Source organism: Plasmodium coatneyi, chromosome 4 (genome assembly GCF_001680005.1).
Source record: "Plasmodium coatneyi strain Hackeri chromosome 4, complete sequence".
In the NCBI taxonomy this organism is placed as follows: Eukaryota; Apicomplexa; class Aconoidasida; order Haemosporida; family Plasmodiidae; genus Plasmodium; species Plasmodium coatneyi.
Genome location: NC_033559.1, coordinates 156,193 through 169,622, shown reverse-complemented (window position 1 = coordinate 169,622; position 13,430 = coordinate 156,193). Strand labels below are relative to the sequence as shown.

The window sequence follows — 13,430 nt, the reverse complement described above, 5'->3', positions numbered from 1 at the left end:
TGCGAATGTATTTATTTAAACCGCTGTATATAGTAAAATTGTCAAAATTAATTTATGTAGAATTTCAGTATGAAAAAAACTTGGGAAGGCTTTTTAAAATTCTTCACTTTTTAGTTTTCTCCATGAATAAGAGAATACTTATTTTTGCTTTAATGTTAATGCACACATCAAATGATCAATTATATTTTTTACACAATATTGCATAAAAATTAAAGGAGTTGTCCATTTGTATTGCATAATATATATCTTATTATATATAAATATATATATTTTTTTAAATCCTATTGGTTGTTGAAACATCTTCTGTATATCATATAAATAGAAGGATTACCATAAAATGTTGAGAACAAATCTTAACAAAAAATCCACGTGCACTGTGCAACACTTATAACATTTCTGTTTATACGTAGTCCTCTTACGATATAGAAAATTATGCACAACATTAAAATAGAAAGGTAAAAACACACTATATTATACATTATGTATAACACTTATTTATGTAACAGTCTTTTTTTTTTTCTTAAATAGAGCTGAATATTCTTGCATAAAAATACCTGCAACTTTTTTTAAGATTATAAGTAATTATAATTTAATTCAGTACACTAAAATTACATAGATGTAGGAAAGATTGCGCGATGTAAATGAGGAACGAAAATTTTTCGTACATTATGTCTTAATTTGCATAATATGTTTTCATTCTCTTTAATGAAAGGATCTTAAATTGCTTGAATAAGAAAATTCACTTAAAGAAAACTATTGCCTAATATAACATAGTTTTATTTCTCATATAGCGAATATACAGAATTTATGAAAAGTGCATATGACTACATGGAAAAAGTAGATATGAAATAATCCTTTTAACAATTTAAATATAACAAAGCGACGGGAAGTTATAACAGTAGTGAACTGTATTTGTTCTGTCGTTAGTATGTTATTACTTATATTCGTTACAAGAAATTTAATTAAAAATTGTGCGATGCCGTTTTTTTTTTTTTTTTTTTTTATTGTAAAAAAGAAGAATCATTTTTGATGAATTAATGGAAAGACGCTTTTCTTTTACTTTACGGACAATAACATGGCTATACATGTTAAAAATAGGATAAAAATATTGCCTTGCCTTTAACGAGAAGAAATACCAACAGAGTAAGGGCATAACATTAAACATAAAATAGATGGAAAAACAAATTTTGAACAACTGAAATTATATACGTTATAAATACAATATATAATATAAATACTCTATGCGGTTTTTCATTTCAGCTTTGAATTCTTTATAATTGGAGAATCTGTATATTACTCTTACATTTCATTGAAAAACAATAATTCGTACTATGCTGCATTGTGTAAATAAATGGCATCTTTTGTTTTTTTTTCGCACTTAAATAAAAATAAAATGCGTATTTTTGTGTCTGCGTATGATTATTTCAAAATGCTGTAATAATAACCCAATTTTTTTCTGTAATTAAAAGTAGGTGTAAAAAATGAAAAAAATGTTACTCCCTCATAATAATTATTTTAAAATCTAAAAAGAGAAAATCAGTTATAGCACGTTTATATTTGTTTATTCGCATTCATAAAGAGGACAGAGAATGCTTCTTTTTTTCCTTCTTTTCTTCTGTTATACTAATGAAAAAATAGCAGTAAAACTGGGAGAAATAATAAACTGATCATTTTTCATAGATTTAGTAGGAATATATATATTAATGTAAATATATTTTATTTTTTTTAATTTTATGTAACGGGGCAAGAATAAAAAAAATACGTAAAAATATGAGAAAAAATGATCAGGGGTAATCTTTAAAAATAAAATATTATAGAGGCCTTTTACTTTTTGCAGAATTTTGAATAAATGAAGAGAAACTTAAAAAAAATATCCAGTTTAATTATAAACATTTCCTTTTTTTAATGGTGTTTATATTTGCGAATCTTAATGTGAAATTTTTTCACATATATTATGTACAATATGTTAATTATATGTCCATATTTCATAGGTATTTATATGTGTTTATATATACATAATACCAGTAAATAAATAATACTAAGAACTGCAGTTCTGTTAATATTCATGCTTTAATGGAATACGCCTAATTAACTGCTCCTCAAGGCGGATATAATTATAAACGTAAAAAAATTATGTAATAGCATTTACTGAGAAAATATTGAGTATTATCATAATTCATATTGCTAATATAATTCTCATAAGAGCAAAAAATATATGTAACCATGTTCCATTAAGAAAATAGATGATAGTAATATATTTTTTATCAATTGGAAAATAGGATCATTTTTGTGTAAATTGAATGCCCTAATAATTTATATAACATATATAAAAAATAAAAATAATTTTTTTTACAGAATTTGTATATTTTAAAATTTGTTTAATGATTTTATTTACATGTCTAAACAAATATTTTTATTTTTTTACAACTCTGTAAAAATATGTTTGCAGAAGTATTACGCACGCATGGCAGGATTAAATTTGTTTTATAATTTGTGCACCTTGTTTTAAAATTTTTAGGAAATTATTTTTATGATGAGTATTCCTTTTGTTTAACTTATCATTTGTATTATTCTGCAGAATATGCTGTATAAACATTTAGCATTTTTATAAAAGAACATTTTTCGATGACTTAAAAATTCGCTATATGAATATATGCATTATACGTAAATAACAATACAATATGTATTTTTATTATTATCATTTTTTTTAATATTATGAATTAATTGAAGTTAATTTTTTTTTTTTTTTTTTTTTGTGTGATTATAATGGTTGAAAATGAAGTATATAACGAGGATATGAGAATAGTGCGTAGCAGGGAACAGCTAGATGGAAGACCAACGATTCGTTCATTTTTTAATAAGGATGGTTTGCTATTAAAAACATACGGTTGGATAGTAAGGAATGCGGTAGGCATCATTGTATTAATCCATGGATTAAATTCACACACGAGATTTTCATTTTTGAGGCATAACGTCCATGTGTTAAATAATAATAGAGCACTATTAATGGACGGAAACAATTTTTATGTTTATAAAGACAGCTGGATTGAGCATTTCAACAAAAATGGATATTCCGTTTTTGGATTAGATTTACAAGGTCATGGCGAATCACAAGGGTGGGAAAATTTAAGCCTTAATGTAAACAAATTTGATGATTTAGTATATGATGTGCTCGATTATATTCCAAAAATTCAAGATGATAGCATACGATATTTAAATGAAGATAGAAACAGGAATAGTAGCAGTAGCAACAGTGGTAACGGTAGCAACAGTGGTAACGGTAGCAACAGTGGTAACGGTAGCAACAGTGGTAACGGTAGCAACAGTAGTAATAGTAGTAACAGTACTAACAGTAGTAATAGTAGTAGTAGTAACATCAGAGGCAGTGAGTCGTCTCGTAATAATAATTTGGCCAATAGAATAACAGCACCTCTTCCAGTATATCTAATTGGTCAATCTATGGGCGGAAATGTTGCCCTAAGGGCATTACAGATAGTCGGAAAATATAGGGGCCTTAATCGAAGACTAAATATAAGAGGTTGTGTATCATTATCTGGTATGATTGCCATAGAACCGTTAGGGGTTCCAAGCTCATATACATATAAATGTTTCTTTATGCCCTTGTCAAGAATTTTTTCTGATTTCTTACCAACATTAAGGATTCTATGCGAACTTCCGTATAAAACGTTTCAATATGTTCGTGACATAGGTCGATATGACAGAATGCGTTGTAGAAGAGGTATAACATGCAGATTTGCATATGAAATTTTAAAAGCAATGGATAATTTAGACTATGATATGAGATACATGCCAAGAGATATCCCGATATTGTTTATCCATTCAGCGAGGGACAGATTGTGCTATCCTGAAGGCGTTGTTTCATTTTATAATAGACTAAATATTGCTAATAAAGAACTACACATGTTAGATTATATGGAGCATATGCTAACTATGGAACCTGGAAATGAAAGGGTCTTAAATAAAATTATGAATTGGCTTCAAAACGTGTCAGGGCCACGAAGAATCTGTGCTTAAAAGAATAATTAAAAAAAATACCATTTGTGCGGAGAACTATCTTATAATGAAAAGAATGTAGAAAGCTACTTCGATCCTGTATATGTGCACAAACATGTATATAGATTTGTGCATATATGTGGGAATTTGTTTAATTTGTAATGTGAGATGTTACACTTACAGTGGCATCTGTTTTTTTTTTTTTTTTGTTTTTTTGTTATCCTGAAAAAAGTGCCTTTTTTTTCACTCTTACATGTTATACTGGCTTAATATCAAATTAATGTGTCATATTGTATCACCAAATGTCATGTTATAGCATGTCATATGTTTTATTCATTTTTAAATTCTACTTAAAGTACAAAATCATAAACAAGTAAACTATTAGTATTGATTTATAATTTTATTAACATAGTATAATTATCTATGGAATAATATTATGTATTCATATAATGCTTTTCATCTCTTGATCATTGGAATGGTGAAGGTGTAGGAGAAGAAAATAAAATCGTTGCAATTGCAAATCGATAGAAATGATTCCGTGATAATTGATCTCCTGACGTGTGTTGCAGGAACTGTGTGAAATAAAAAGTACGCTGTTATGTGTAAAACGCAAAAAGTAATAAAATTAGCATTATTAAAATAAAACCGTTCTTCTATTCAGCATACATCTAAGTGAATGGCGAAGAAATGTGCATGTAAGACAAAACATATGCAAGTTTTTCTTCATTGATAAACGTGAAAATGTGATAAATTGAAGTAGAGGACAATAAGTAGGTAGAGCGTAAACATTTTAACTAACTCCAATTTTTGATTCGCAAATAAGCATATTCACGTGTTTACTTTAAATATGTCTTCACTCTTCTGAAGAATCCTCAAAATGTAACTCAATAATATTATAAATGTCGCTTAAAAGAGAAAAAGGGTAGGTTAAAAAATTAAATGAATCGAAAAATACATTGGCCAAAGTAGCCGATCATCTTGCACAAAACTGACAAGCATAGTAATTATAGTAGTCGAAATGGAATAAACCTATATTGCGCTTATAATTAAATGTAATAAAATGAAAACATTCGTTAGAAGTACCATATTATGCAGTAAACTAATTTGGTGACTATATGCAAAAATTGTAATTTTTTAATTTTTTTTTTTCATTTATCATTTTGTAAGAATTTTTTTTTTTACTGTTATGTTTTTTCCAAATATGTCTTCTAAACCTAATAATTAAGTATTCGTAAGAGTAAATCTTTTTTATGCCGTAAGAATTATATTTTTTAATGCATATTTCATGTAGATTTTTTTAATTACGCAGACATCAGATGATATACATGTATCCCTGTCAAATGCTTCATTTAAAGAATCGTTTTTTCCATATTACACAATCATTAATCGTATTTCATATCACTCAATAACGTTGTCCAAGAGTAAAATGAATAAATTAATGCGAACTCCATTTCGAAACATTGTTGTATGTCTTTATAAATGATTTAGAATTACAAATTCTTCTATTGGACGGCGTTATTTATATACAAAAGGAGATCTGCATGAATATAGATGTAGTTTATAGAAAAAACCCTTAATAGAAATATTACACCGCGATTTGTCCCCTATTCATGGTGTATTAAAAGGTAGATTATTCTTCTTATGTAATCAAATGTCCATGACTAATTAAGTGCTTAATTAGAAATTAAAAAAATACCTTCTAATTGTAAGAGCAATCATATTTTCCTCCAATAGATATATGTTAATTTTTTGTCACCTTAATTTAGATATGAATAATTGATACACAACTAGGCACAACGGTAAGGCAATTTAAGAAACGGAAAGGTGTGTTCCGTTGCTTCATCGATATCAAAAGTTTTATTTTTTTTTTTTGAAAGGATAATTCAACATTGAATGGAACAGAATTGAAATTTAATTAACATCATTTAACATATATTTATAATTCCTTACTGATAAATATTATGTTTGGAATTAAATGAAGCAAATAAATAGCATATACAAAACAACTGTATATGTATTTCTCATTGTGTAATGATGAAATTAAGGTTATTTTTTAAAATTTAACAGAAAAAAAAAATGACGCAATTTTGTAGTGTGCTAATATTATGCTTGTGCTTTTTACATATAAATAACGATATAATAAAATATGTAAAAAAGACACTAACATCGAAGTATGTATCAAATTGTCATAATAAGCAAGACACATGAAATAAAATGATTTAATTATGTATTTTTAAAGACTGCTTTAAAAACTTAATTTTGATTATAGGAATATTGAAGCAGGAAGATGTGATATGTATACAAACATTATGGGTAAATGGTGAAGTGCAAATTTATAAGGAACAAACAAAAAAAATCCTATAATTAATTTTATCAAAGAGTATATAACTGAGTATACACACATGTACTCGTATATACGCATATCAACATTATGGGCAACGAAAAAAAATTATTATATTTATGTGCAAAATATACTTTTTTTCTTCGCACATCATAAGGAAGAATCCCCTAAAAAAAAAATGCGCATAAAAGACGTCTTCTTTGAACAACAAAAAAAAAATAGAGTTGCTTCTTCATATAGCAACTTTTAAAAACGGTACTTCAATTTTATATGACAATTACAGACCACCACCTTGATAATTACATTTTCAATTTAGAGCTACATTCACACATAAATTCCTGTGCCAATTTTTTAGAGATTATTGGGTTATACTTTTTTTCTTTTTATCCTCGTTCTATTTATGGAAGAAGCTAATATGTATTTGAAAAAAATCACAATACATGAGAACTTTTATTTTTTTTAAGCGGTTTTTCTATGCTCCTTGCCCTGCTTCTTCCTTTTGCGTGCTGTATTACTTGCTCTAATTATGCATCCGTAGTCGTATTAAAATATAACATTACCCTTCTCATCCATTTCATTTCCTTAATTTTTTCGATTAGATGTTTTTTGTTAGTATAATTTTCTTCTAAATACATCTTTGCGCTTATAAGTCCACACATGCCATTCCTTTTCCTTTATCCATTTGGCAAGTAAATTTTCCTTCCACTCGTGAAACATTTCGGTCCTTTCAGATTTCCATTTTATCCATTGCTCGACATCTTTATTAAAAAATTCCTCTTTTTTCATTTCGGTATACGTGTCCCATTCGTTCTGTTCTCTTTCTGTTCTCTCTTTCCATAGACTCCAATTTGCTCTTTCATTCTGTTTTTTCGATTTACGCTTTGATTTATTGTCTTCCCAATTAGTCCAATATTCGGTTTCTTCAGTTTTCCACTGTTTCCCTTTCCATACCTTCATTCTTCTATTTTTCCATTTATCAAAATTTTCCATCATCCAATTATCTAATTTGTATTGATCTTCTTCAACCCAATATTCCCAATCCTTTTCCATAGATTCTCTCATTAGTGTCTGAATCCACTCTTTCCATTGCGCCGTTGTCCAACTGGTATTTAGTCTGAAAACATCAAGTATATATTCATCTCCCGAAGTTTCAACGGGTTCCATCGATTTACTTTTCATTAATATAATCCATTTTTGCCATTGGTAATCTGTCCACTTTAGTGTATTTTTTATGACATTAAGTACAGCTTCATCCATATTTTTGTTGAAATATGCCCATCTATTTTTCATTGCTTTTAGCCATGCTTCCCATTCCATATGTTTTTTTTTAAACCATGAAGTAATCAGACTGTCCATTGTCGTTTTGAACTTTTCCCAATCTTCTTCTGTTTCCTTCATAAAATCATCCCACTGATCCTCTTTCCATTCTTCTTGCATATCCATGAATTCTTGGGCATGTAAAGTGGTGCTTTCTGCACAGCTCTTCCCTTTGGTTTTTGTTTTATATTTCTTAAAGTACTGCAGAGGGTAGGAAAAAAAAGAACACACACACACACACAGATAGATAGATATATAAATATGTATGCACATATTTTCCCGTTCAAATATTGATATTTAAGCAGAATGAATAAGTTTTACTTACAACCCCAAATCTTTATGCTATTTTTTTAGCTTACCCCACTTAAAGCAGGCATGGTCTCTGAAGCGGACGATAAAATAATCACCATGCTTGGTATATACAAAAGAAGGAGGATAATTTTCATCTTCGATAACGTACACATTGAATTTAATTCTGAGCATTATTATAAAACATCAGTAGAAAAACGAATTCTGCTATATGCACATATATACATTTGCCTTCTCTGTTCATGTCCTTGCGTATATTTTAAAGATAAATAAATAACTATTTTACACTAAAAAGAACTATCTGTAAATATCAGTGCATCTAATTATATAGCGCACATTAGTCTGTGTACATTTCATATTTACACATATATTTAAATTGATATTATAAGAAAAACTAAACATTAATTATCAAGGACTAAAAAGAATATTATAGGTAAAAAGTGAAATACGAAAAAAGTAAAAACAAAGCACAAAACGTTTTATAATAATAATAATTATTATTATTGTTGTTGTCGTTGCTGGTGTTATCTGATCAAATAGTTGTAACTAACGTGAAAACGAAATTAATTAAAAAATATGTTATTCAAATTCAGTGGCAATTCTGTTCTGCTGGAATTTATTCCATGGCGAATGCAACCAAAAATGTTTATAGAAACAGCATTTAATTATATATGAATTAGTGCTATACATCTATACAGAAGTCATCAATGTTTAATTCAAATGTTCACAGGTTCATGGATTTGATTTGATTTTTTTTAAATTGGTTGTTACAGAAATGAAAAGCGAGCGCTATAATAATATATACATTTTTATGTTTTACATTGCTTATTCGTACAGAAATTAGGTTATATCACTTAGCAACCAAGCGTTACTCTTGTTTGCTATTTTTTTAAAATTAAATATATATATATTTGTGTAGTGAGAGTGGTAAAGGAATATTTCAGATAAGTGCAAAATAGTCTAATTAGTTCCAGCAAGTATAATTACATCGCGGCATAACCATGTAATGTATAAATAAACTTGAATTTCATATTGTAGATATAATAAAACACAAATAAGAACATATATAAAAACACAAAGTTCAAATGTTTTTAATTCATTTATCATATGCACAAGTTGAAAATTCACAAAAAATAAAATTATAAAAATTTATAAAAGTAAAAAAAAAGAAAAATTACTATATATTCCAAATATAAACCATTTATTTAATTCCTTCAAAAAATTTTTCAAGTACTTTTTTTTTTTTTTATTTTGCGTTATATTAATGTGTGCACAAAATAGATCAACATAATGTGGGGGAAGGTTTAAATTTAAGATTTTTTTTACAACTTCTTTGAAAAAATAGAATTAATTTAAAACAAGGTAACATAAATCACTACTAAAAAAATTGCTCAACATTATATATATAATATTTATTTATTCAGAAATTTTCTTACGTTTAAAAAATAAAAATGAATTATGAATTTTTCGTATAAATAAGATTAATGAAACTTTGCGCGAACCTTTTAGCGCATTTTATATACCTAAGGTTAAGAAAAATTTTTGGAATTATTTAATTATTTTATGATTATTTTTAAGGTTCATATTTAAATCGTACAACATTCCTATAACTGTAAAAAATAAATACGCAACGGGCAAAATGTCATTATACATTAATTAATTGGTTAAAAATTTTGCATTGAAATATTGTTGAAATGTTAATTCATCTGTTTGAAAGGATCCTGTGAAATGTGAAAATTTTATCCTTTCAAGTGCGATAGAAAAAAAAATATATGGTAATATTTTTCCGACCTATTATGAATAATATATACCTCATCAAACTGCAAAAAATGGTAAAAATAAGACAAAAGAAATAATATTTTGTGGGGAAAGAGGCAGAAAAAAATTCATAGGAAGTGCACACAGGTGTTATTTGCAAAAATATGCAGATTATAAGATATAATACGACTGGCTAAATGCGAAGAAATATATGTTAAATAGAAAAATTAATTACTACACGTAATATATATAATGTAATAATTAAATAATTTTGTACGACGCACTTTCTGTATTTGTTTATGAATTAATCATAGTATGACCACGTTACGTCTTAATGATCACAAAAGGAAAATAAGTAAAATTAGAGCGTTCCATTTACAAATTGCGCATTTAAGAAAAATATATTCCAAAAATGTTTTTTAATTTGTTTATTAAAAATGAAGAAAAAGAATGCGTCTTATATAATTTATAAATAGATCTTAATAAAAATAATAACTCTGCAGACGCAAGACATTTTTTTTTTTTTTTACCGTATTTTGGGTTTCCTATTTTCTTAATCTTTTAAAAAAAATAAAATGTTCAGAATTTAATAATCCCTATGGCCCCATTTTTTAGTTATGTCCCTAACTTATGGTAAATTATTCAATTAAAAAACACTCCTTTCTGTTAAATTATATTTTTGTTCCATTTTATTTTCTATTTTGGACAAAATTTTTCCATCACGCATTTAAAATGGAAGAAAAAGGAAGAAAGTTGTATTGCAAAATAGAACGCGAAATTAACTTTTTAAATGTTTGTGAATTAATATATAGAAAAGGAAATTTAATAGTTTAGAAAAAAAAGAAAAAAAATTTGCAGTTTTTTTTTTCTATGTTTATTAATAAACTAGTCCTAAAAATAGAATTTTAATTTTGTCCACTTATACGTATCATGAGAATTATCATAAAAGGAATGCTAATTTGTCTACTTAAAAGGATGATATAGAAAATAACATATATTTTTTTAAAATACTTATACATAGTTTAGGAGTCAAGTATATATATATAACAACATTATAGGCCATTTTATCAATACTACTGCTTGCACAATTAAGTATAAGAAAAATATTAGAAAATGGGAAAATAGAAAAATGCCAGAATGGCAAACAGGAAAAAATAACTATGTTAGGATAAAACACCGCGGAACGTAACGACTTTAATGCATGTATCAGTAATTATTCTGTGAGGACTGGCTTCAATATTTTAAACATATATTCAAAACAATTAACGTGGGAATATGAAGCTGTGGTGTATGAAGTTTTTCCCTTTTGTTTGCAATATTGAAAATTCAATGGGATAGTTACATTTATACATGTAGAAATAATCATTTTATAATATTGCATAATTTAATCGTAATGTGCAGATTTTTTTTCATATATACAGGAAAAGTAATAAAGTATAAATGTAAGCACATTATTAAAGTTGTTCATGTTTTCAGTGCACAAAATAAATGTGATAATTTCATTACAAATATAGCACATGATAAAATGACAATATGTCTCACGTTTTATATATGACCAACTTATGTTAAGAAGAGATGTAAAAGATATTTCCAAAAAAGCATCCATTCTGATAATGCTCCCATATATGCGTGAACTCTTTATGAAAAGAGTAATAGTCAAAATAGTATAATTTATTCTACTTATTTCTTTAAATGTTTTCTAAAATATTAATGAAAAAAAAAAAAGGGTTATTAATACAAATTAAACTTGGTGTATAAGATATTGAAACAAACACATGAATAGTTAAGTTTGTTTCATGCAAATATAAAATAGCATAAAGGGATTTGTTTTTCATAGCATATTTTTCACACATGAATTGCGCATATGAATTTAAATAAAACGTTCAAATGATAATACAAAAAATGGATTAGAAAACTAAAAAAAAAACTGTCAAACGAATTTCATTTTTGAATAAACTGAATTCAATAAATATATCATATATGTCATAGCTGTATTAGACACACACATAAATATACTGGTCTCCTTGAATATATATTATTCCAAGTATATGCTCATATTATGGCAAAAAATTTTAGAGATCTCTAAAAGCAACATATGCTGGTGGTACTTTATTTTTTAAACAAGGACGCTTCTTATTTTTTAAAAAGCGTCCTACAATGTTACTGCATTTTTCATATTTAATCTGATAGTAGGTGCCCAAAATAAAAGATGACAATAATGATACAAAATATAATTTGAAGAATGAAGTGGAAAAAGCAGCAGTACTAAGCACAATAGAACCAAAGAAAATATGTGGCATTAGTACCACAGCAATTGTACCAAAAATCATAAGGGGTACGAATATTCTATATTTCTTTATATCATTAAGCAATTTCTTATATCCTCTTCTGCATTTACCTCTGTGCTCTTTATTATTATCATAACCTAAATCATATTTCATGAGTGTTAGTATTTCTGATTCGACTTTTCTATCAACTTTTTTTAAAAGTCCATATATGCCCCTTTCGGTAGCTTTTCCGGATTTATGCTCTCTTATTAACTTATCGAATTCTTCTTGTTCACTTATAGCATTTGCCATTGTAAAGTGTTTTTCATTTTTCACTATATCTAGTCCACAGCTGTCAAGACTGTCATTCGATATATGGTCGATACTTTCGTAAGAATCAGCCACTCCTAAGCCACCAAATATGCTGTCATCAGAGGCACTTCGTTTTAGTTCATATAATGGTTTTTTAGAATTTTCATAAAAATTTGAAAGGCTAAATCCACATTCAGAACCATAATCGCGCATTAATGCATTAGGGGGCCTTTGCTCATTTCCATAATGTGTACAAAAATTTAATTGGTTTGGAAAATTTTCATCATGTTTTAAAGCACTTAAGTGTCTAGAAAATTCATTACCATCTTTCTCTAATATGTTAACAAATCTTCCTTTTAAAGAATTATCTTCTGTTTCCTTTACTACGTTATATTCTCCAAAGAGCAACCTACTTGCTCTAACACCTAATAATATGTCATTTTGCCTGTTTCTTCTTCCATTATGGTGATCACAGAAGCTGAATACCTAAAATGAAAGGATGCATGATTCAGAAAATTATTAAAAAGCTTACTTTCGCAGCGAATTAAAATTTTGCTTCAAAAAACGCGCATTATAATAAATATATGAATTAAAATGTACATATAAATATATACACTGTCCTACGCGAATTTCGTAAATTTGTTTGCTTTCGTACCTCATAGGAACAATTCCATATACTCAATACAAGGACAAACACAGCAATTTTCGTGAAAAGGAAATTACGTATTTTTACATTCATATGGGACAAATTTAATGATACAAAACAGAGCAGATTAGTAATTCTATATCCATTTATTTTAGAAATGTTTCGCAATACAGTATAATTCTTCCGGCATATTATTATTCTACATCCTAATTTTTTATTTATTCATAATATAATATATTTCAAATTTAGATAATGTTATGCAGAACGCATATTTATTGTATTATTAAATTTACAATAAATGAAAGGTAAAATGTTTGAAGAAAATATTTTATAAAGTACTCTATGGAACACTACAGCTAATTAATGTACCGTGCATTGTAAAAATAATAGGACCCAGAACGTGATCCATAATTCATATTAAGAAGTCGTACATCAATTCGTTATGTTTTTAATACAGAGCATTGCT

General features: G+C 27.1%; 3 protein-coding genes across 3 annotated transcripts; 1 reads left to right on the top strand and 2 right to left on the bottom strand.

The window, feature by feature from the left end:
* Nucleotides 1-2,766: 2,766 nt before the first annotated feature.
* On the top strand, nucleotides 2,767-4,035 carry PCOAH_00006410 (Uncharacterized protein; the record flags this gene model as incomplete). Its single annotated transcript, XM_020057451.1, has 1 exon — nucleotides 2,767-4,035. The coding sequence occupies one exon, from the start codon at nucleotides 2,767-2,769 to the stop codon at nucleotides 4,033-4,035; it is 1,269 nt and encodes a 422-aa protein (XP_019913282.1).
* Nucleotides 4,036-6,964: 2,929 nt separating this feature from the next.
* PCOAH_00006400 (Uncharacterized protein) lies at nucleotides 6,965-8,136 on the bottom strand (the record flags this gene model as incomplete). The annotated part of the gene is made up of 2 exons (XM_020057450.1): nucleotides 6,965-7,873; nucleotides 8,032-8,136. 2 exons carry the CDS (start codon nucleotides 8,134-8,136, stop codon nucleotides 6,965-6,967), a joined length of 1,014 nt encoding a protein of 337 aa, XP_019913181.1.
* Nucleotides 8,137-11,811: 3,675 nt separating this feature from the next.
* On the bottom strand, nucleotides 11,812-13,057 carry PCOAH_00006390 (Uncharacterized protein; the record flags this gene model as incomplete). The annotated part of the gene is made up of 2 exons (XM_020057449.1): nucleotides 11,812-12,804; nucleotides 12,974-13,057. The coding sequence occupies 2 exons, from the start codon at nucleotides 13,055-13,057 to the stop codon at nucleotides 11,812-11,814; spliced, it is 1,077 nt and encodes a 358-aa protein (XP_019913023.1).
* Nucleotides 13,058-13,430: the final 373 nt, after the last annotated feature.